Source organism: Calonectris borealis, chromosome 1 (assembly GCF_964195595.1).
Source record: "Calonectris borealis chromosome 1, bCalBor7.hap1.2, whole genome shotgun sequence".
Lineage (NCBI taxonomy): Eukaryota > Metazoa > Chordata > Aves > Procellariiformes > Procellariidae > Calonectris > Calonectris borealis.
The window spans coordinates 52,072,636-52,097,585 of NC_134312.1; the positions used below are offsets into that span (position 1 = coordinate 52,072,636).

A 24,950-nucleotide genomic window follows, 5' to 3' on the forward strand; every position below is an offset into this window, starting at 1 on the left:
AATGGGAGTCTTTCCATTGAGCTTTATGCCAGCATCTGTCCATGGAAATTGCCTTCTGATCAGTGGGGCATAAAATTTCTTTATAGCCTGTGCAACAGATAACAGAATCTGCAATTCTCACTATACAATATATGGAAAAGTATTTTAAACAAGAAGTTACTAGAAAGTGTTTTTCTTTTATGTGCTACAAATTTGGAAGCATGATAATTAACACACATATCTTTTATGTCAGAAGAATGCAAAAACTGGATCAGAAAAGACACTAAAAATCTCTCTCATATATTTGTAAAATTTATGAATATAAGATATAGTGATATGGCATGGAAGTTGTAACTGTAGTCATCAATGAAGACTTACAAGCAATTCCCAAGACATGTATGATTATCCCAAACAAATGTTTGCAAAGGCCTTATACTGACCTTCACTATATTTTACTTCTGTGCACTTTTCACAGAAAAAGATGTAGGTAAAAGAATATAATATATTTGCAGTCAGTTGCCAGAAAATGTCAGAATTAACTTTGCCTGGACAAACTTAGCATGATCTTCTTTGATATTTGTACTATGATGAAATATTTAATTATATGCCTAATTAATCTTCCCCCTTGAGGTAGATGGTGCTCACTTCATGAACAGCAAATCCATACCTTTATTTTCATGCTTCTATGTAGAGAATTTTGCCTTATTTATCATAGAACATCCAAGAGGTCTATATAGAATTACTCGTATCTTCTGGTCTTTTCTCCTGTACTCAGCACAATATAAGTCTGTTCTTATTACACTGCAAAATAGGAAAGCAGTTTATTTTTTTGGAGAAACATACACATAACATTTTCTTTTGCAGTAACCATGAGGCAGGTATGGAAGCTTCTGAGTCATATGTGTATACTCATCTACATCACACTGCTTAACTACTTGAGCTACTGTGTACCCTTCTTTTTTTTCTTTCCTCACAGTTGTTTCATTCTTCATACTTCATTCTTCCTTCTTGTCCTATATGTCTAGCTGGACATCCAAGTCTTTACAGAATTGAGTACACTGGTGGTTCTTGTTGGCCAGCTGTAAAATTTAAAAACTGTAAAAAAACCCTTGCACATGTAAATGTGCAAGTCAGTGGCAGAGGCAGGGATAAAATGTGGTTTATCATAGGGCAAGTCTGTGGCAGGAACAGGGATAAAATACGTTTTGTTTATAGTGACATTTGGCTTCCTCAACCATAAGATTGTTCTTTCTCCTCTTGCAACACTGCCACATTTATTATCTTCCAAGTTCTACAACTAATGAAGTACAGGTCACGCAGTTCCACTCTCAGTCACAACACTATCTTTATCCAACCTGGGAGCAGTTCCATCCTTGCACTAATAAGAAATATGTCCTCAGAGAAGAATGAGTCTGTGATTCTTTTAATTAAAAATTTTATCATAGTACAGCTTACCGTAAAGAAGTATAATTTTTAAGGAAGCAATGAAGTTTCTAATTACCGATTGCAAAAGTTGAATGGCTGTGGGAGGGAAAGAGTCACTCCATATCTTGTTCTTTGTCTTATATTCTTCCTTAAACATTTCTCACTAGGGTGGATGCAACCCTAATCTAAAGGGGGAGGGAGTGGGGTGAAGTGAGGGGCTGTGCAAATGATCAGCTATGTGATGTGATTAACGGTCTATTAAATCTTAGCTCCCCATTTCACTATAAATCTATGGCTAGATTTTGGTCATTTTTGGACATGAGATACAAGGCTTATTCAATCTGTGATCTGACCCTGTATGGTTGTTCTTATAGCCTTATAAATGTAGGAGGACAGAAACAAGGAACTGTTAAAGTGCAAGATTATAGGACTGTCACTGAATAAACAATAACTTGGGATTTTCTTTTTCAGTTTATCTTTCAGACTCAGTTCAGCCTAATCCTTGGTCCAGTGTATAGTACTAAAAGGTTTCAAATAAAAACCCTAGTTGTAGGAATATATCTTCTCTCTGTTCTCCCAAAAGAATGTAATCTGTCCAAGACATCCCTGATCTCTTCATCTCTAGGAGCTCGCCTTTTTGGCTTTGATTTGCACTGGACAGCTGCCACAAGTAAAGATATAAAAGCACTAAGTTCTTAATATAAAATTTCCAAGTTTTTCTTATCCTGACAATGCAAACAAGGTGAAGAAACCTACCAATTTGCCATTCAGTCCAGTAAGAAAAAAATGTACCCTGATCACCAACCAAATGGCCACAATACCACTATGTGCAGGAGGCCCGCACATTTTTGGAAGACACTAACAGACTGTCAGTCAGCTCTCAGCTCTCTCCAGCTAACCAAGGGAAGCGGCTTAGCCCTGTTTTTTCCTGGCCTGTATTCTCCTCCCTTTATTTCTGGACTTTGTTTCTTTTCTCTAATTCTGGAGTACAGAAAATCAGACTGACCACTTCCACAGCTCCTTCAGAAATTCCACAGATTAGGTCTCCAGCTCTCTCCTAAATAAGAGATAATATCTTTTTTGTTTCTTATTGGAGCTAATCACTGCTTGCCACTAATTGCTAACCAACATTATTTGTGATCATTCTCTTTTTTCCTATAGGTTCTTCCAAAATTGGATGTGCCTCAGCCCTGCCTTTTTCATATGCAACCCTGCATTCCCTTTATTGTACATTGTGAAATTAATCTGTAAGGCTTACACAAAGTACCATTCATCCTAATTTAGGATGTAAGATGATATGAAAATCTATAGAAAGTTTTCTACATAGCAGTGAATTTTTTATAAGATCATTTTGAAAACCATTTATAAGTGTTAAGTCTGTCTGATTGTTATGTTTTAATAGTTCTCCCTTTTGTTTTAATTTAAATCATAGGAAGCACTAACTTTAATTGAGCAAGTTGAAGCTGAACAAAGTGCATTGTATCATAGTCTCAAAGAAGCTATGAGCAGCAAGAAAAAAAGCAGGACACCTCCTCCTCCTCTATTACTTTCTAGATCACATTGCTCCATGACATTTAAACCAGCCCCGTTCTCTTCAGATGTTCAGGTAATGTTTTTCATGATGACTGCGTAAGAAATAATTAAACAATACACAAGAGAGCAAAAGTTATTTCAACGGTGCTATACCATTACAGTTTTCTCTGTTGTTCTTGAGAAGATTATGTTATTCTGACTTAATTAAATATGCTTTTTCCCCCCTCTGAGTCAATTGTGACTCACTGTTTTGATCTTTTTTTTTTTGCATGAAACTTTCTTCATCTCATGCATCATGTTCCTTGGTGTTTCTGTTGTATAACACCTATTTATTCTACTTGTCAAAAGCTCATTCTCTCTCTTAGGGGCAGACATACTCCTAGTTACCCTCTGAAGAGATGCAAGGCTGTTGCATCATGTGATGCAAGAAAATACCACACTGAAGTCTCTGTTAATGAAGTGTTGAAGTGCCATAGTTCAGGTGGAAAAAATCTACCTTTTGTTGAACATGTAGAATCACAGAACTACTCAGATCATAAGGGATTTTAGGAGGGGTCTCCAGTCCAACCTTCTGCTCAAAGTAGGGTCGGCTGTGAGATTAGACTGGGTTACTCAGGGCTTTATCCAGTCAGTTCTGAAAACCTCCAAGGATGGAGACTGAACAGCTTCTCAGGGCAACCTGTTCATGGGGAAAACTTTTTTCCTTATGTACAGTTGGAATCTCTCTTGCTTCACTTTAGGTCTATTGTTTTTCATCCTCCTACCATGCACTACTGTGCATCACTACTGTGATGCACTACTACATCTTCTTCATCGCTTGCTTGCAGGCACTTAAGGGCTCCTGGTACATCTCCTGAAGCGCTCTCTTCTCCACGATGAATAAGCCCAGCTCTCTCAGGCTCTTCTCGCAGGGCTAGTGCTCCAGCTCCTGACCATCTTGGTAGTCCTCTGCTGTAATCACTCTAGTTGTTCAACGTTTCTTGTTAGAATGATGGGGGCAGAAGGGAAACTGGTCGTGGTATCTAGATGTGGTCTAATGAGTGCTGAGCAGAGGGGGATAATAATGTTCCTCAATTGCCTAACTGTACATCGGTTAATACAGTTCAAGATGCTTTTAGGCTGCTTTGCTGCCATGGCACACTGCTGGCTCATGTTCAGCTTGCTGTCTAACACGACTCCTGGATCCTTGTAGTGCTGCTCACCAGCCCATCAGTCCCCAGCCTGTATCCTTGCAAGGGATTCTTCCTTCCCAGGTCCAAGACTTTGCATTTGTCCTTGTTAAATTTCATGAGGTTGGCCCATTCCTCTGGGCTCTCTAGGTCCCTCTGAATAGCAATTCTGCCCTCAACGATATCAACTGTTTCCCTCAACTTGGCATCATCTGCAAACCTGGTGAGTGTGTGCTCACTTTTTTCCTCAGGTCATTGCTAAAGATATTAAACAGGACAGGTCCCAGGATAGTCCCCTGCAGTGCTCCACTTGTTACCACCCTCCAGGTAGAGTATGAACCATTAACAACGACTCTCTGAGTCTGACCTTCCAGCCATTGTTTTACCCATTTATCTGTTCACACTCCCGTACTGTATCATCCTGACTTGGATATAAGAATACTGGGAGACAGTGTTGAAAAAAGTGCCTTGCTAAAGTCGAGGTAAATGGCATCTACTCCTCTCCCCTCCTCTGCAAATCAAGTAATTTTGTCACAGAGGCCAATCATGGCAGTCAGCCATGATTTGCCCTTGGTAAATCCATGCTGACTGTTCCAAATCACCTTACTGTCCTTCATATGTCCAGAAAGGGTTCAAACAGGCTGAAGTTTTCTTGAGATAAATTTTCATAGTGATTTTGCAAGTTTCTTCAAAAAACGTTGTGTATAAAACCAGTAGAAACTCAAATCTTATTGGTATGAATGTTTCTGTGAAGAGTTGTTTTATAACTTGCAGTTTTATTGCAGTTTGATTAGTGAATTTCAAAGAAATGAATTCAGGAAAAGTTCTTCCTTTTTTATCCCTAATGAACATAAAATTAAAAAAAAAATTCTTTAAAGTCTGGTAGTTCACCTGTTTTAGTACTTCATTTAATACTGCATTTTGTTCAATACAGGAGAGTGAATGTAACATATTGTGCCACTAGATGGTGCAATGTGATTATTATTCTTATAGTTTGAGCCCAGATATTCTAGAAGAATTTTTTTCCTAAAGATACGCCTAACTGTTGATTGGACACAAAAGGTATTTTTTATGAAGAACTTATTAACTGGAAGTGGATACTTAGGATTTAATTAGACATATATAGTTCTTGTACTAGAAGTCAAAGTATCTCTAAAATTTCCTGATCTTAAAGTTGCTCATTTGCTGAAAATAATCTCCTCTATTTCAATATCTCCTTCTGAAAAATGGTCAAGATTGTCATTGCAAGACAAATCACGTTATTACAAGAAAAATGAACATTTTAGCTGTACAGAATTTTTACATGTTGAAAAATTACCTCATCTGCCAAACCTCAGGTCTGTTTAAATGTCTACTGAAAGTAAATAGACTTAGTACAAGTTTTAGTAGAAGAAGTTTAACGCAAGAGAACTTAATCAGATGCATAACTTACTGAAATCCATTGCCCAGTTCTGCAGAGATGAAATCAAAATTAGTTTCCATGTTTGATCTCACTGGACATGACTGAGCACTGATCCAGGAATGCATGCTCACATTCTTCCTTGGTTAAAGATATTGAAAAGTGTAGATGATATGCCCAATGAGATTATCAGCAGCTCAATGGCATTAAAAGAACATTGATTTCAATAGGAACTAAGAACACAGCTTGTTTAGAAAGTATTACTGCATTCCTTCATATTTGCATTGCTATTGCCTGCTTTTAAGGATCTGTCCTCAAGTAGTTTGCTGAATCAGAACCTGATGTCAACTTTAGAAGAATACCATTGCAAGAATCAAGTAAGGGATCTAGATGACTTTAAATTTACAAGATGACCTATAGAGTTTATGCTTTGGGGTAGGTTTGAGGTATAGGGTAACTCAAGAGATAGGATAATGGAGAGTCATCTGCTTTTATTGCCATTGTAGTATAGGTAGTTCTCCAGCTAAGTCCATTAATTAATGTTTCTAGTGCAGTTAGACTATACATTTTTATAACTAAGGTTTTTTTTCAGAGACTGTTTTCACGAAATTAGTACATTAGTACATTAGGCAAAAGTTGGAAATACTATTATATATCAACTCATTTTGTCCTCCTTTTCTTCAAAGGTTTCGTGGTACAGTATTTTGGGCTCTGTAGCAGGAGGAAGTAATATGAAAGTAAGGTTAAATAACAATAAACTTCCAAATGCAGGAGAAGAGGTAAGACAGAGGTAAAAGTCCTTTAGGACATTCTCTCTTCCTTTAAAGAACCCCAACTTTCTAAATGTATACATCTGAGATCTTTTTTTAATCAGGTAACTGGCCAAGCCTTTGACAAACCTTTTAATCTTTATTTTAAGAAATTGAAATTTTGCTAGGCTGAAGGCATACCAAAAGCCAAAAAAAGTTCTAGGAACCTTTTTTGAATAATGAATTAAATGATTCAAAAGCTTCACGTTAGACAAGTCTCTGTCCCTTGTGTTATAACTCTGTTTTTTGAGCGACATCTAAGAAATACAAAAGGAAAAGAAAGTATATGATGTATTTATAGAGTGTGCCCCAGACACTACTCTTTCCAGGGATTCAAAAAAGAGAAATTTTAAACAGATATAGAATTTAATATTTTTCTTAATTGTGTAACTTCTATCAGCTATTTCTTCTTAACAAGACCTTACCTTACTTAATTCTGGCAACATGATAATATAACTCCTTCAATAACCTTCATGTTAATACATGATTGACTTCTAGGTTCATGCTCTTTCCCTTTCATGCTGTGAACATGTGGTATGACAAATCATCCCACACATCTTTGATTACTTATTACTGATAATGTGAATGTGTCGGTATTCTTTTATATTATTTCTTCATTACAACTTGATGTTTCATTTTCTGAATTTGTTTGGGGTTTTTTGTTTTGTGTTAGTGTATTTTTTTTCCTTTGGATCACACTCTGATGTTCCTGCACAGACTGAGAGAGTTCTGTTTTTTGCTCACTTATGCATGCTATTGCATTGTCCACCTGAATGACAACCATGATCCATCTGAATACTCTGCATTTTGGGTTTTAAAAAAGGGGCAAAAAAGCTTCAACACATCCTCTTCAGCAAATTTTACTGTCGTCTCAGACCTGAGTGTTCATTTTTATATTTGGAAATCTTCTTCATGGAGAGTTCTGTTCCTCAGGGAACAGGGCAGGTCTCTGTTTTGCATTGTGACAGAAGAATGACCTCAACCTCTTTTGCCCAATGTTTCAAGCTTTCCTGGTTTTGTGAGCAAGCTCTGTACTAACACTGATAGACTTGTCTTTGGTGATGGAGAGGAAATCTTTCCCTTTGTGCCTGTTCCCCCTATCTCCTCCCCAAAAAGGAAGGTGTATAAAAAGAGGTGTGTGTAGCTACTGGCAATAGAGGCTTTGATATTATTCTTGATATTCTTATTATCAAATCCAGAGAATCAAGCTTCCTGCAGTGTTCAGTGAGCTAGTTTCAATATACTATCCTGTTCCAGGTGAATTAAGTGTTTCATTGGAGACTTTCACCCCACTGCTAGCTGTTCTTTCTGTGAACTTGCTGCAATCCATCCAAGCCACTGACTGTCTTAGCTCTGGGAGGCACTAGAGATGCACAGACCTGAGGTTAACCATATGCCTCAGCCATGGAACTTCTGGTTGCTTTAGGATATGCTTTTGCAAAATGCTGATCTGCAGATGAAGTCACTATCTGCCTGCTCCATGGAAAACGTTTAGAATTCTTGGTGGTGGAATGATCTATCAACTTATCAGCATGAGAAAAGCTTGCTCTAAAGGGTCACTACAGACTGTCTTACACTAATTTCTGGTCTGCTGGTTCAGGATTTGAAGGGATTTCTGTGGTTCAGAGATCTCCTTATGAAGGCCAGACAGTATTTGAATAAGACCACTGTGTTGATGCTACATTACAATTGTTTCTCATGTTGTGCTTCAGCCACTGTGTCAGTTGTTTGTTGTTTCAAGACCTTAAAACTTTCCTTTGTGTAAGTTGTCCTGGTTATGGAGGGGAAGGTGGGAAAGCCTGTTAGAAGTGAGCCATGATGTTAAAGTGCAGGTGGACAACTACTTGAAGGAAAAATGAAGAGAAAATCTTGAAATATGTTGCTTGTTTCACAAACTCCAAAGTCCTGTTAATGGTGCTGAGAGGACCTGAGACATCCTCTGTTTATATCTAATACATGCATGTGGCATGTATGGAGGAGAGCCATATGCTCTTTCTCTGGAAGCACAGCTCAGAGCTAGAATGTTTCCAGCTCAATGACTGCAAGCATGCACACCCATGGTGTGAGAGTGCAAATGGACAAAAATGTCTTAGAGAATCTCCAAGTCCTGGTACTTAACTGTTCTCTTAGGTTATGTGCTCTGTATACTGAACTGCATTCCAGAGAAAACGGATACTTTTTTCCATGTCATTTCATTGTTTTCTCATTGTCTTCAGGAACCTAATATTATGTGGAAACATGACATGTCTGTTAATCTAGGTTGTACTTCGACTGTATCCAAGACCATTACATAATTTATTTAACAATAAAAGTATAGAATTTGAGATTTGTTTTTGATATCTACAGTGGGTGTAACTAGAAAATGTTTTTATTGATAGATACCAGCCGATGGGAAAAGCCTCTTGGAAATACAAGGCTTAGATCCCAATGAGAAATACATATTTGCAGTTGCAGCATATTCTTCTGATGGAAAACTTATTGGTGATGCCATTGGGGAAACGACTAAACCAATCCTTGCTTATCCACCTATTTCTGCTACTACCGTTCGAGCCTATCTAACTCAGGTAGGGTTAGAGTCTTTGATAAAAACCACATACTTTAATTTGGTTGTAATTACTTGTTTTCACTGGTAGCTCTAAAACTTCTGGCAAAAACTCAAGACTTTCTTGCCAAAAGCTTGATAAGCACAAATCACAATTTTAACATAACAAATGGTATATTTGAGTAAGTCAATTCTTAATTCAAAATTATTGGAAATTCCAGTTTAAGGGGAAAGATGTCTCTCAGCTAGTTTTCTTATCCCTGTTCCTGTTTTTTCAGTCTGCATTTAACTTCTTTCTTCTTTTTTATAATTTATTTTTTCATTTTTGTGATTGAGACTAAGTGCTAGAAATCATCTTATTAATCATTACAGTATGGGATGAAAAATGTGATTGAACTTACCAGGTATCAAATACAACCGTTTTCATATTGAAATTATTTTTGTAGTGTCTTGTGGAAGACCACAAAGGCTCTGTCAGACCTTTATCATAATTTTCTGTGTTCTTAATAAAGAAAATTTAAAACAGATTGCAGCATTGAGAACAGTGAAATTTTCTAGCCCTATAGATCAGATCATGGGGAACAGTTAGAAGATTTCCTAAAATCTTCCAGAGTAAGAGGTATCCACATGAATTTATGCCTACTTGCGCGGCTCCGTTTACATCCCATTATCCAGAGCAGCAGGGCATTCTGCAGTATTAGCAAAAGTAGAATGAACCTAGATGAAATAATATGCCTTCAAAAACTGCAGCACAATACCTGTAAAGTATTCCACAAAGGGCTGTTAGATCCTTGCTTAACAATCAAGAAACTCTTCTGCCTTCTCTGATGCTAATTCTGAAGGCAAACTAATATTAGTAGAATCAGATTGCTACTACATGTGTTTTATTCAAATATGTCAGAATATTTTTACAGAAATTGTAAATTTACATGTCGGGGGGAGTTTTAAAATCTTTTTTTATACTATAATCATATTTGGCTTGGTTATTTGATGAACATGGAAACTTGCTAAATTTTTGTTGTTGTTGTTGTTGTTGATTTTTTGTAGGTAGCCTATCAGACTGGCAACTATATATTAGCCAGAGAAGCATTTTCACCAATGTGGGATTATTTTGTTTCAAATTCTTCTTCATTGCCTGCTAATGCAGCTGTTATTTCTGCAAGTAGTAATTTGATTCTATCTGAAAACAGGTAACTGGCAAAAAAAAAAATTAAAAAAATAGTTAATTATAGATGTGCACATTCTGTTTTAAAGAGTACCAGGTTGTGAAATTTTGTTCAGACTTGCGATATGAAAAACATTCTGAAAAAAAAAGGTGTGAAATGTGTTATAAAAATATAGTGTTTTATAATTAACAGAAGATTTTTGTTATTTGTGGAAACGCTAGCATTTACACATCTAATTCTTTACAATATTGTCTTTTTAAGATAATTGGGAAACATTTATAAAGTGGCTATTAATTCTGTGTGATGCATTTTCATATGCAAAATATGTAACATGCACTGGGTTCTTGACTTTCCAATTAAGGGAGCAGTAGAGTTCAGAAATTGTTAAAATTTTGTCGACAACACCAGCCAAAATGGGTAAATGCTTGCTAATTTTGTTTTGGGATGGCTATATAGATCTGCCAATGATCTTTGAATATACTAAAGTGCTTTAGAAGAGATGTTTACAATTAATTTATTTATAAATAAATTTCAAATGTTCAACCATAATATTATAGGTTTTTCACGATGACAAAGCCCAGCTAGAAATTTTGTGGTTACATTCACTGAAATTCAATAGATCCAAATGCAAAAATAAATCAAAACTTAATTAATTCCCAGATAAAAGAAACAGACTTGTACAAAGTAATAGACGCAAAATACTAAAAAAAAAAAAAAAGTTTTAAATGTTAGTCAACTGCTTATAATTTGTTAATGAATTAACATCCAATATAACTGAGCACAAATCATCATCTACACTTGTGTGGAATTCTTTTTAGACTAATTCTTTCATTAGGAAAGTTTTGCAGAATCTCTGTTTCAGTTTGACAGACTGGCTTAGTCTTGAAACCATAATGACAAGAAGCAACTGTATTGCATGTGTGTTAATTGTTCTTGAATGTTTCAAGAATTAAAGAAGAAATAAAGAAATAAAGATCTGTGTTTCAAGAAGTAGATATTAGGGGGATTTCCTAAAAGTTTTGTCAGAATACTTCCATTTCCACGTTAGAGACAGAATAACTGCTTAACAGCTATTCTGAGACATAAAATGTAGCTGGCGTTTTCTCTATTTTTTTTTTATATACTTGCATCAGAGCCCATGGTTTTCTCATGGTAATGCTATTTGGATGCAAGCAGATAGTGGAGGATTGTGTGTACTTTGAATCCTGTTACAGGAGAAAGTAATGCATCTAAGTGTACTTTTTGTTATTCGGGGCTCAGCCAGACCGCTGGTGTGTATCCTGTCTGTCTTTCAAGTGCCACCACGTGTCTGATACTAGGCATACAAATTGATCGAGGGTCTTGATGTTACATGCCATAAGAGCATCTGGGATTTACAGGCATCCTGTGGACTGCATTGATGCAGGCAGATAATCACTATACATCCTATTTCATGACTATGTGGATGTTTTAAATCTATCCCTGGCCTAGGCAACAAAGCAGGAATGCAAGTCTGGTCATTGTGCTTTTTTTTGCACTTGTTTTTCATTAATCTTTTTTCCTAATCAGTTCTTCTTTTTTTTTTTTTAAAAAAAACACATACAGCTCTAGAGAGAACATTTGAATGAAGCTGGTTTCAGATAAATCAAATGAAGACAGAAAATTTTAAGTAGCTGTGCAAAGCAGCTTCAGGGATTTTGCTTTTCTCACTGTTATGTCCAAACCTAAATTTTTTTTTTTTTTTTTTATAATTAATATAGAAGATTCTCAAAGCTGCAGTATCAGACCTGAAATAAGGCAGTTTCAGTTTCACTGATCGGTAGCTAAGAAATTAGGTGGACTAGCTTGAAAGTACATAGGACTTAAAGAGACAGTAGAGGGAGCTGGAAGGAAAGGAAACCTCTTGTTTCCAGCTGGAATCCCTGTTGATATCTTGGTAATATCAAGATGTGAATGTGTCTATTTGATCTTCCTTCTTGAGTTTCAGTCTCTTTTAGGAAGTACAGTCGAGGAGAAGGAGGAATTTATTTCTTATACTTCAAAATCATAGGATTTTTCCTGTAACAAAAATATTAAAAAAAAATATAACAAGGACAAATGCCCCCTACCCCCAGGGAAGAAAAAAAACCAAACAACAAAAAAGCAGGCGGAAGAAAAGAGATTCTTTTGAGACTTGTAATACAGGACATCAGTGATGAAAAGGAGTCTGTTACTAATACTTAGTAATGGACTTCACAGCTGCATGCGTCATTGTCAGAATACAGAAAAATAATGTGTAAAAGGAGACAGTTAAAATAAATAAGCTGTAGCATTCCACGTTTTCAAAGAAAGTTCAAAGTAAGATTAGATGAAACAACTAAGGAAAAGCTGTCTTAGGACAGTAGAAGGCAGACAACAATTTGAAAAGGAGTCTTACCACTTTTGTTTATTTTTTATGCTAAGCAATTTTTTCAGTTTTATGAATAAATCTTCTTTCCAGAAATAGCTACAGAAATCCTTGTTGTCCATCATTTTAAAATTGAAGATTGCATTTTAATATAATGCAGTTTCAGGCATGTGATATCTGAATCATCATTAACATGCTTTTACCATTCTTTTGCTTTTTTATTTTGTAGGTTATGTTTTGAAGCTGTATCTCAGACTTCTCCTATTACCTTGCACCTCTTTCTGAGGAATATATTTGCTATCTGTGACATTAATGTCATGGAAGGAGCACTGTTCTGTGATTCCATCTGTTCCAATGAGATGCTTTATAAGGAACAAGTATGTGTGGCTTAAAATAATATATTGGATTTGATTTTATTTTTTGATCAGCTTTATTTCATCATTGCAAGATAAATTTTGCAACGTACTAATCCTATTTACACATAATACTTCATTTTCTGTGAGTTATCTGGTCTTACTTTCTGAAGTATTTTAATAGCTGTTGGTTAGTTTGTATCCTGGTAGAAAGATGGTTTCTGAATCAGTTATTGCCTAATCCAAAGCACACTGATTCCATCTGAGGAAGGATTTTCGTTGACTTCAGTGGTGGTAGATTATAATTTAAGAAAGAAGTATAATCATCATTATTTTTGTCCTACTAAGATGCATCTTGGATTTTTAATTTTAAACATTTCTGCTATTTAATACATATATTTTCATTAATATTGAACTTCTAACAGAGTTTCATGGTTTTAATATACTAAGCTTCTTTTATCTTATTTCAGACTTTCTTATAGTATAATGGCATGTTAACGACACAAAAAACTTTCTTTTTTATTTGGATAGGCAAGCTTTGCCTCCTATATTATTACATTCCTATTCCACTCTTTCTTTGCTGAAGTACTTGTCTCGTAAAAATGTGAGCAGTCGATTATTCAGTGACTTTACCGGATGTGCTCACCCATGCAAGGACTGCAGCAGATAACTGGAAGGGAAAGGAAGGAATTGTTATCTTCCCCTTACCTACTCTGGGAGGTTAGCATGTGAAATTTCCACTCCACACAGGTTGAGGTTGTTAACCAGGCTTTGTAAATTATATGGGTAAATTCAGAGGGCACAATGAGGTCAAGAACAATTGTTTCCTTTAGAATCATGAATAATGTTGCATTTGTTTTTATACTTCTAACAGGTGTCAATGTAAATTCATTTTTAAACTTTTATCTTACTTGCTGCTTACACTGCTTTTTAAACTGCAATAACATCTGTCTTCTTTCACTCTCAAATGATTTAAAACAACAGAATTCATATTTGAATCAAAATGTGTTTTCCTTTTACAGGTTGCTAGATTAGCAGAATGTGAAAGAATGACTCTGGCAATCGAACTGAGCAATTGGTTGAATGATGCAAGTTACACCCTGCAGTCTGTTGTACAATGCTATGGTCTCCTTGCTCCAATTATTTATCACAAGATTTCTTCAGTGCCAGTAGTTCAGGTGAGAGCACTTTAAGACAAAGCAGCTGGCATCCAAGTCCTGCTGTTATAGTGATTGAAATTAAACTTACAATGGCGGGTTCTGTGGGAGAGCTAAATATCTAGCCTTTGAGTTCTTAGTAGCTGCTGAAAGAAAAGCCTTTTATGGTTTTATGTGTTCCCAGTGTATATATGTTCAGTGTAAGCTGCACAGATTCTGCTCTCAAATATGCTAAAGTAACTGCAGAATCTTAATTGTTTCTTCAGGATGATTTGTTGGTATTTTTAAACTGTAGTAGAATCCACGATGTAACTTCCACTTGAATGCTATTTGCAGATGGCAATTTTGAGGAAAGAAAAGTAGCATTTGCCTATGGTGTTTTTTGGAATGTTTCCTTCATATATAGTTTTCTTTTCTTCTTAAAAAAAGAAGGCTATTCGATGTTTTGATAATGCAGTCTTTAGTTTTCAGGCATGTGCTCTTTTCCAGAAGTAAGCACCTTCTCTTTGAAAACAGGTACTTGAATCCTTTCCTGCCATTTCTGAAGCAGCAGGCATGGTTTTTAGATTCAGCAATGATACAGTAGAAACATGCAAGTTTTTTCCCATACTTAGGTACTTTTGTCAGGGAGCAGCAGTAAGAGCATGTTTGCTCTATGAGGAAGGATGAGGTGACTGCAGTGCAGGCAAGGCACAGACTAGCAGCATCTGAACATGGCAGACAGAGCAGGGTGCTGGTAAGAGGATCCACTGAGAGTCCAGAGAAGGTGAAGTTATTGGGCTGGCCCAGGGTCCATCCAGGAGAAAAAGTCAGGAGCTGCAGGAGCTGGAGCCAGAGACTGGAGACAAGGCTACAACATAGGTCCAAGGTCCATCCAGCAGACAGAACTGAAAACCAGCACACCAATAACCAGACCCTGCTCAAGCAGGGACTGAAGGTTTGTGTCTGAACTTAATTGGGACTTCTAGGTCCCTGGGCAGAAGGTGTGAGAGGAGGCCCCAAGTGAGGCTGCTCAGGGAATGACTATTGGGGCACTCAGGGTCCTGAGAAATTTTTAGGAGTGTTTAGGAAAAAAAAAAAAAATTATTTATATAAGGGATAGCCTCTTGCTTAAGAAGTTGTTGGCTGTGATGACCTCCTAAAGGCACAGCTAGCCACTGAAAATGGTTCCCGTTTCAGATTTCCTAATTAAAGGGAAAAATAATTCATTCGCATGTTCTTTTCATGTCTGATAGACAAAAATGGGGGAAAGAAGTCTTTTTAGAGCATACTGGAAGCATTTTTCTTTCATTTAAAATTCTGACCAGCTTGATATTTTTTTAAGTAGTCCTCTACTAGGAATATGTAATCTCACTGAATTAAGCATTCTTTGATTTCATGTTAATTAAATCAGCAAAAATATCCATCATGTATCTGTAATTTAATATCTGTGATTTTATGTGAACGTCATTTATTCCAAAGGGCTGTGGTTGAAATCTTGACACCATTAAATTCAATGGAAATTTTATTATTGGCTTTTGCAGAGCTAGCATTTCATCCTATCCGTTAGATTTCCAAGTATTTTTAAAGTTCACCATCAAATACAATAGGCTGTACAGAGGTACAAGCTTGTAAGTGTGTACACTAAAACTTTGTTTTAACCCTTGTATTTACAGATCCTCATTAAGTGCTTGGCTGTCCTTCAAGAAATTCCAAGTGCTACTTTGCAGAGGAGGCAGGCAGGATGTTATGAGAGTATTCAACATATGATAGCTTGTACTTCATTTTATACAGCAAAGGTATGGTGTGTATTATTGTGCTTACAGCTTAGTTTAAGATATAGCTCTTGTCATTTAGAGAAAAAAAAAAGATTTACTAAGCTGGTCTTCAGAATGATGTCTTAGAGAACCGGCACTCTTAAATAGTAAAGGTATAAAAATATTTATTAGTATCTTTGCATCAGTGCATTTTATATAATAATGACATTTTGACTTTTTAATAGAATTGAGAATTTTCATTTGTTCAGAAAATGGACTGTAACTATTAGTCCATGACATGAAATCTGTATTTTATATGATTGTGTGTATTTTTACATTTAAGGTAGTACTATTTTCAATAAGGCCTATATATAATATATAAATTTAAAAGTTTATTTATTTATTGCAAATAGGCCATATTTGTAGTTTTAATCAGATTAGCATATCTGTCTTATTTACTAATTAGATACAAGAGACTTTATACTATGTAGTCCCACATGCTGGCAGGAACATAAACACCTTGACTTTTAACCATAATACATATCTGTAGATCACATTTATGATGCAGATACTCAATATATTTAGTGAGATAAGGAGAAACGTGGTACCGGTAGGATTTTTTTCCTCAGGTGAGGAACATGCTAGAGTTAAAGTACCCGCTATGATAAATGTACAAGGCTGAAAAAGTCAACTTTCCTCTAGCTCTGAGTACACCTCAGCTAAGAGCTTATACTGAAGCTGAGCTGCGGCTGATGCTTTGAGGGATTCCCCTGCGTTGGTGGTCCCTTACCCCGGTCTTTATAGGAGCTGGATCTCTGTGCTCACCTCACAAGACCAGATCAGTGTCAAATATCCTTAAAAGTGCACTGCGCTTATTAGGAACCTTAAAACCTTGATACAGTGTCTGTTTGTTGTTGGATTCCCCAGCTAAATGACTGTCGATTGTGCTGCTGGTACAGTACTGATGAGACTGTACTGATTTTTTTTCCTTAGAGATAGCATTTCAACAGAATAGCAAACAGAATGAGTGAATTGCAAATGCTTTTGATTAATCCATGGTATATGGATTTCTGTTGAGTTACAGTCAGGCCATGTACTGTGTTTATCCTAAAGTAATCTATACACTTATTTTTTATCCCAAAGACAAACATCCTAACGTGAAGTTACCTTGCATATAGTAGAAGCACTTTGGCCTGTAGAGCTCTATCTAAAGAAGATAAAGCCATCTAAAATTTAATAATTTTAAAAATAAATTTCACCACTCCTTTCACTAATACAGCTGGGATTTTCAAATGTGCACTTGATACCAGAGAGTTAAATGAGGATCATTTAGTTACTCTTTATATTCTTTGATAGCGGTATTGCCTGAGAACAGGGAGAATGTCAATCACAGCAATACTTCTGGTTAAATCTTTCTATTCTCTGAGGGATGGGTTAAGCAGAAGTAGAACACAGAGATAACATATCTGCAATTCCAATTATTTTACATGTCTATAGGCCTGGGTTTTTTTATGAAAGGAAACTTAAGTATTGAGTAATTAATTTCTATTTTCAATATTCATGTATTATAAGCAGACAATAATGAAACATTACATGTTATGCAAAACAAAAATATATAACAGATGATTCTTTAATAGGTACTACGTTCATGGAAAGAATATGAATTAGCAGTAATTATTGTTAACTACGGGAAAAAATTGTTGGATTCCTCATCAACAATTTCACCCTGCCTGTCAGGAGCTATGAAAACTGGAGAAACACACAGTAACAAAGAAGTTAAAGTAATTGCTCTGATTTTTACTTTTTCTTTTCCCTAAATACTGTATTCTATTATTTTGAAGACTACATTTATTAACTTTTTGTTTTAGAAGTGATTGTATGGAATAAGAATTTCCTTGTAGAATAAGAGTTCCCAAAGTACAGTAGAGAGGCTTCTATTTAATTGTAGCCATCTTTGTTAAGACCAGTTGCAGATTGCAGTGGGTACAAGTTCTCATCTTGTTGAACTGGTGAGGGCTTAGCAATATTACAGTTCAGAGCCATGAGGATCCTGCAGATACTTATACAAGCATCCCTAACTGATCTTCACATATAGTTTCCAGGAATGCTTTATTAGACAGCAAAAATAATTAAAGAGTTGTATAAGTAAAGAAGAGCAAAAATATCCTAAATAATGTAGAAACTTAGCTTCTCATTTTGTGTAGCAGCTGCTTGAAACCGAGTCATAATAAAAGAGTTACTTAGGAATTGTGTAGACTGAAAAATATTTTTCAATGGAGGAAGAACTTTCAACCTCAAAGACCTTAATACTTAAATTACAAAGAGATGCAGCAGGTTGTGAGGTTTTCCTGCAACTTAGAATCAGAGTAAAGTGTTGATTCTCCATACTTTTCTGTCTGTTTTTTCTTTAAATAATTTTAGAAGAGATTTTACTGGAAAGGAGATTTGAAAAAGAGGTAAGAAAGTACGAATAATGAGAGAGGAAGAAAGGAAGCAGTGTGAGCATGAAACTGAGGTACATTAAAGAGAGGCACAAAAAGTCAATTAGCTTACAGGGAAGGATTTCTGTAAGAAAATTTGTAGTTCACTGATAGGATCCAGGACAAAATTTTCTCCATTGTTTATTGCTGAGTTAGCTGCTCCCAGGTTCGTAGCGAAAAAGAGAAAGGAATCTAAGATCATAGAAACAATATAATATCTTGAGCCAAGTAGGACTGACTGAAAATTACATTTTCACCAAAGTGAAAAAAAAAAGAACTTTCTTTTCAGACGAAGATTTTAATTTCTGTAGGCAGTAAATAATCTACAAAAGATTTTTTTTTCTGGAAAACAAGATATTTTGTCAAACAATCTGCTCAAATATGTTGTAGTAGCATGTGGGACTTCCCTATTTGGTGGTAGAGCAACTCCACTCACTCCCTTGGAGATCAATCAAGAATGAATCATGGCCAGGTTTTTGAAGCTGTCCTGAAAAATTTATGAACATTAATTTTATTTCACTTGAAAAGAAAAATAAGACAATATTGAGGAAATTATCAGATATAGAATTAGAAGACTTGTAATCTAACCTAAACTCCACTATTGGCCTGCTGTTTTAGTTAGGTAAAAGCTAAGTTTTCGTAACTAAGTATTGGATATTTCAGACCACTTCTTCAAAGACATCCCATTTAGCTGCAATGGAAAAAGCAACAGAAAATCTAAGTGCTCTTGAATCAAATCTCCTCAGACTGACAAAACCAGGTGGGTGTGCTATTAAAACACTTCTTACCTTTTTCTATGGAATTTTCTATGGTTTATTTGTAAAAATTATTTACCTAAGTAGTACTTTTATTTCATACCAAAATAATAATTTCAGTGATCTTATTTATACCTGATAATGTATAATGACTTTCATTCATCTTTTTCATCATTTTCACCAAAACACTCATTCCTTCTTAGAAAGTAACAGTCATTTTTGTTCTATTCTGCAAATATATATGTTCTCCCAATCTGTGTAAATTGGATTCCGTGTTATTTAGGCTTGCTTTATCTTCCTAAATCAGAAAATGCAATGGCAAAGACCATTGTCCATTTATAGCATGTCTTACTATCCTACCAGTGTTAGTAGTAACGACCACTGCAGGAAATTTTAGTGAAGAAAAGGATTCCTGAAGAAAGTTAACAGAAATTGTCTGTTTGTGAAGGAATTACATATACTAGCATTTAACTACCTTGTAACTCAGGAATGAATATATCAACTTTAAAATATCTTAGAGTCTGGATTAAGCACACGAATTTTCAGGCTAATAGTTCTGCCAAAGTTAGATGAATTAATAAGTAGGATTTATAAAGGAAATTTGATTAGAACTTAAAACACAGAACCACTACTGATTTTTTTCCATTATATTTACATGGCATCTTGTACTCCTTGGATCCTGGATAGAATCATAGAATAATTTATGTTGGAAGGCATTTCTGGAAGGCAATTATTCCAACCCCCTGCTCAAAACAGGTACAATTAGATCAGGTTGCTCTGGGACTTGTCCAGTCAAGTTTTGAATCTCTCTAAAGAGGTTTTGCAACCTTTATGGGCAACCTGTTCCAATAGTTGACCACCCTTATGGTTAAAAAGGTTTTCTTTATATCTGTTTGGAATTTTCTGATTTCCCGCTTTTGTCTATTGCTATTGTCTTGTGCTATCAGTGAGGACAGTCTGTCTCCACATTCTGTATTCCTCCTATTAGGTAGGTGTAGACTCCTCTTAGCCTTCTCTTCTTAAGACTGAATAAACCCAATTCTCTCAGCCTCTTCTTGCTTTGTCATGCACTGTAGCTCCTTGTGATCCTGGAGGTCCTTCACTGGACTTACTCCAGTATGCCACTGTCTTGTACTACAGTGTCCAAAACCATACACAGTAATCTAGGTGTGGTCTCACAAGTGCCGAATAAAGGGGAATAATCACTTCTCTTGACTTGCTGGCTATGCTGTTTCAAATACAGCCCGGTATGCAACTGGTCTTTGCTGCAAGGGCACGCTGCTGACTCATGTTCTAGTTATTGTCCATCATCTCTGTATATGCATTTGTCTTAGAAGAGAAAGCATTTCTGTAATAAGTAGGATAAAAAGAGCGATGCAAAAATTCCATTCATCTGTGCACTGATCCTTCATTTTTTGCTGCTGACACTGATGGCTGCATTTCTGCAGAACAAGTTACAGAATGAATGAATTCTGAAAGTTAATTGAAAATTACATTGATTACTTAATAAAATGATGTTCCATTCTTACTTAATAGAAAGTTAAATTAATGTGTTGATCAGTTAGAGAAGAACACATTTTCAGTAATTGGCAAATACTTGATGGCTGAAGTCTGCTCTGTTGCTGAAAGAGCATATTCATCAATAAGTTTCAGGATACAAATTGGAGAGGATTCTTTTGTTGAGGCCATGCAAAACAAATAACAAAGCTTACAGCTGTCCTTACAAATATGTATAAGTGGTTTAGGACAATGTGCACACCTGTAGGGCATGCTGTTAAAAATATTTTGGAAAAAAACTTGTTATAGGAAATCCTTAAAAGCGGATCAACAGTTAGCATTCCATTGATGACAGTCTATGAGAAAAATGAAGAAGAGCTGAATCTGCCTCTTTCATAAGAAACTGAGAAAAACAAAATATTTCATACACAGTACAATTTAAATTCTGAAATTTCAAATGTTTTCCCATTTAAAAATTTTTGGGAGGTATTATTTTTTGTGGAAGTGCTCATTTGAAGCAATATATTTTTGAATTTGTCAGATAGGAGAGAGCACTACTAAAGAGTGTGACTTGTCCTAAAAAGGAAATTTTAAAAAATCTGCTTGTCCGGCTGGCTGTCCTATTTAATTGGACATTATTTACATTCAACAGACTTCAACTGACTGCTACCACTGGAGGGTGTAGCTATTGATCCACTATCACAACTGGTTGTTCCAGAGTACATTTTTAACCTTGCTTTTTTCAGGGACCAGCTGCACTGATCTTTTTCAACCACAGAACTTGCCTAAGCACAAAATTTGTAGGTCATGTTTCTTTATTAAGGCAAAATAGCAATTAGCACATGTAACATTGTTCCGGTGCTCATCAGCTGCTAATGCAGTTGTGTTTAACTCTCAGACGCTTGAATCCAATTTATTGTTCTCCTATATATTATTTATACTATTTATATCTATATATTGTATATATTATTTATACCTCTATCTAATATATTATTTATAGAATAGAAATACATTTGTATACATACACTTATGTAAATATTTAGGTGGAGAAAAAAAAAATTCCTTTACCTACTTATGCTATCCATATGCCTAGCATGTATGTAAGCACTAGTCACTAGTAGCATCATGTGTTCAGTTCATGCTGTATAGCTTTAAATACATTTTTGGACATGTCCTTACTGCACATCCTCCTCCACAGATGATTTTTATGGACCTTTATTAGACCTCTGATGAACTCCAGACTTCCTGCTCACTAGTCTAGTAGCTGGAAGTTCATCAGTCACATCTGTAAGCTCTTCATTATTTAAGTGGCACAGCTACTTATGTTAGAAGAAAAGAGCAAGCTTTTGAATTTCTCTCTGGATGACAGTGAGAGATTTAAAAGCAAACTCTGTGCTAAAGAAGGATTTGTCTAGTCTTCAGTTATGATTCCAGGTAGAGTTTCTATTGTACAGTATCACTGCTTGTCATAATGGATTTGATTTGGTTATTGATGTAGCTCGTGGGTCAGAGCTTACAGGACAGGAAGATCCTTTGTTCCTCTACCCTGTAATTTCATGTTGGACATCAAACAGCGCTTATCGAGAAGGTAGGATAATTGGTGTTTAATTTAATTGTAAAGGCTTCTTTACTTCAGAAAGTTGCCAGTAAAGCTATCTACTTCTTGCTTGGAATAAGCTCTTGGAAACTTTCTCTTCATTTTATTCTCAAATATACAAAATCAAATAAAACGTAGCTTAAAAAAAGTGCTTAATATAGTCACATTTAGAAGTGCATGAAATACTTGCAACAAATTATTTTAGATGTTGATGTTAAGTATATAAAATATTAATATTTTAAATAATTTGAATAATGTTTATTTTCTAATAACCTTAAAAATAAGCTCAATTTTTTAAAGTTGTGTCAAGTTTTCAAAGATTCTGTTTGTGTGGAATATTCTTTTTAAATTGAGATACCCCATTTCCACATTAAATTATGTTACTGGAAGAGGAATTCACAGAAGTCTGAGTACAGTTTTTGAAATAGGATTTAAGATTCTGGTATGTGGCCTTTGCCTTATTCTTTTTAATACTGGTGTTCAAAATAACAATGGAGCCTAGCTTGTAAAATCAGTATAGCTTTCAGATAGAATAAATACTTATTTATCTCTTGATGGTAAAAAATTATGAAGACAGCCAAACAGTAAAAGCAGTTTGCAAACAATGCAACAGCTGCCTAAAATCTAGACAACACAGCTTCACTGCTGCAATGAGAACTGTGTGATGCTTGTACACTAATGTGACCGTCACTGAGAAGAGCAACCTAAGTGAATAGGATGCAGTTACTTTGTTTATACTTGCTTTATTGTTTTTTCAGGATTTTCAGGCATTAGGCGTGTTGAATATTGTTATAAAATATTTTTGCACTATGGTGTACTGCATTGTACAAAAATAGTTCCAAACCTGTTTTCTCAGACCCTAGAATGTTTGTCATTCCAGGAGTGTAAATAGAGTGAACTTGTGATTCTGGATGCCCGGTCACAAGAAGACGTATTTAGCAACTGCTATTGTGTATCATGACCTATCTGATTTTAGTATCAGTATGCCTTTTCTTCATCAGCATGCAACATGACATAAATACGTGCTTTGAGACATACACAGCTGTAATTATAGCTGAGTTCAGAAACATGTTACAGCATAAATACAAAACCTGTGTTATTTGTTACTTTATTGCAGTGATGAAATTCAGAAAGAAATCACGTTTTCTTGAGTTCTTTGTTCAAGTTTTGCAGAAAATCCTGAATGAAGAGAAGTTTCAATGCGTTCTGGAATGGTCAGGCGATGTGCAAGTTTACTTGAAAAGGTAGTAATTAGTAATTTACTTGAAAGTGTACTCTATTATAGTAGTAGTAGTGAAAAACTACAACTTAGGTTCACCAGTGTCACAGTTACAGCAGAAACTGTAAATTGTACCTGGTAGAAGATCCATCTGGAGCCATTTCCATGGCTCCTAGTCTGCAGAAGTTCTATGAACACAGAGGATTATATAGCTACAGAAAATACTGTATTGTGAACTCATTATACATGGAGACTTCTCCCTTGGCTGTGTCTGTTCAAAACTCCTGTCTACCATCAGCAATTTCCAGGATTTTCCTTTTCACAGACACCACTTGGTAATGTGGCCATTTGCCATATTATTGTGAGGCAGTGGGATAACTTAGAAAAGTGTGTTGGGTTAAATTAAAAGCAAACTGATCAGGGCCTACTGTAGTGTCTAAAAAAAATTCTATACTGAAAAGATAAGTGGAACCAAATTGTAGACACTTACCTAAAAGGATCCCGAAGAAATTTAACTATAACTTTGTTAAAAACACACACCAGTATTTCTAAAATTTGAAAGTCAAATAATCAATGAAAAGGAGACATATTATATGGAACAGGAATTGCTGTTGCAAAAGACCCAATAAAGTTGGACATGAAGAAGTTCTTTGCAGAATTCCATAGTAGAGTTTGGGTAATGAAGCAAACTGTTTTGTTTTACTAGGAGTTAGGAAGGTGAGATAGTTTTTACCTATAAATTCAGATTTCTATAATAAACCTTGAGAGTGAGCACTTCCTATTTTCTGAAGGGGAAGAAGGAAAGAAAACCTGCTGAATTTAAAACTCCCAATGAAATAGGAATTGCATGTGCTCTATCTGTTCCCAAAGATAACCCTTTAGCTATGAAAGGAGTTTAACATGATGATGATGATGATGATGATGATGATTTTAACATTATTTGTTTGTCAGGAGGAACGACCACCTTCTCTGTATCAATGGATTTTCAACACAAGCAACAAGTTCTCCCACTCTGCCAGAAGGCACAGATAGATACACTACAGGAGTTGCAGAGTTTCAGAAAGTGAGTTTTATTTTTAAGGAGTCATGCATGTCTTTACTAGGCTGCAATACCATAAGCATAAAAATAATTTTTTAAGAGCTGTCTCATAAAAACTTCAGGCAGAAACATGCATAATCACTAAAATTTGGATACAAACTCTAGTCCTCAGCTCACCTCTGCACTCCTAAAACCAGTAAGAAAAGTTGGCTTGGAATTTATCTGAAAGACCAACAATTGTAAGGAATTTAAGATGAGTCAGAGTAATGCATTCCAAAATCAATGAAAACTTGCCTTTCATCAGCTCCCTTTAAAAAAGCCGATATGTTAATAGGAAATGCCTTGGGTACCATCACATTAAGAGAAGGAGATCAGTTTAGGCCTTTTTGTACAATATGTTGTACTTACACTTTTTAATGAGTAGTTGTTCATGATTAACTCCTTGTGCAAATATTCTAATTGCACAATAAAGGCTTTTTGTTCAGAATTCTTTTAAAATAAATTTTTGCTTTCATTGGAAGGTAAGAATAATCTTAATGGATTTGTATTGTTTTGGAGGAAGAGTTTTCTGCCTCATAATTCTCTAGTAATGCTGTAATACTGCTAGCATCTGAGATAGACTATGGAAAGGGTTTTCTGTCTCATTTTTTGCATTGCCAAGTTTTACTATTTATAATAATAGAAAAAGAACTATCATTATTTTTGAGATTAAAAACACTGGTATATGAAA

At 35.5% G+C, this 24,950-nt stretch overlaps 1 protein-coding gene across 1 annotated transcript in view; it reads left to right on the plus strand.

Annotated features, from left to right (window-relative positions):
* CFAP54 (cilia and flagella associated protein 54) overlaps positions 1 to 24,950 on the plus strand; it is a 123,599-nt gene that overhangs the window by 35,866 nt on the left and 62,783 nt on the right. Inside the window, exons 21-32 of the mRNA XM_075151641.1 lie at positions 2,837 to 3,010; positions 6,192 to 6,284; positions 8,693 to 8,878; positions 9,904 to 10,046; positions 12,617 to 12,764; positions 13,763 to 13,918; positions 15,553 to 15,675; positions 17,271 to 17,414; positions 18,777 to 18,873; positions 21,864 to 21,953; positions 23,080 to 23,206; positions 24,133 to 24,244. Coding sequence (XP_075007742.1) covers positions 2,837 to 3,010; positions 6,192 to 6,284; positions 8,693 to 8,878; positions 9,904 to 10,046; positions 12,617 to 12,764; positions 13,763 to 13,918; positions 15,553 to 15,675; positions 17,271 to 17,414; positions 18,777 to 18,873; positions 21,864 to 21,953; positions 23,080 to 23,206; positions 24,133 to 24,244 — 1,593 coding nt within the window. The remainder of the gene's footprint in view (positions 1 to 2,836; positions 3,011 to 6,191; positions 6,285 to 8,692; positions 8,879 to 9,903; positions 10,047 to 12,616; positions 12,765 to 13,762; positions 13,919 to 15,552; positions 15,676 to 17,270; positions 17,415 to 18,776; positions 18,874 to 21,863; positions 21,954 to 23,079; positions 23,207 to 24,132; positions 24,245 to 24,950) is intronic.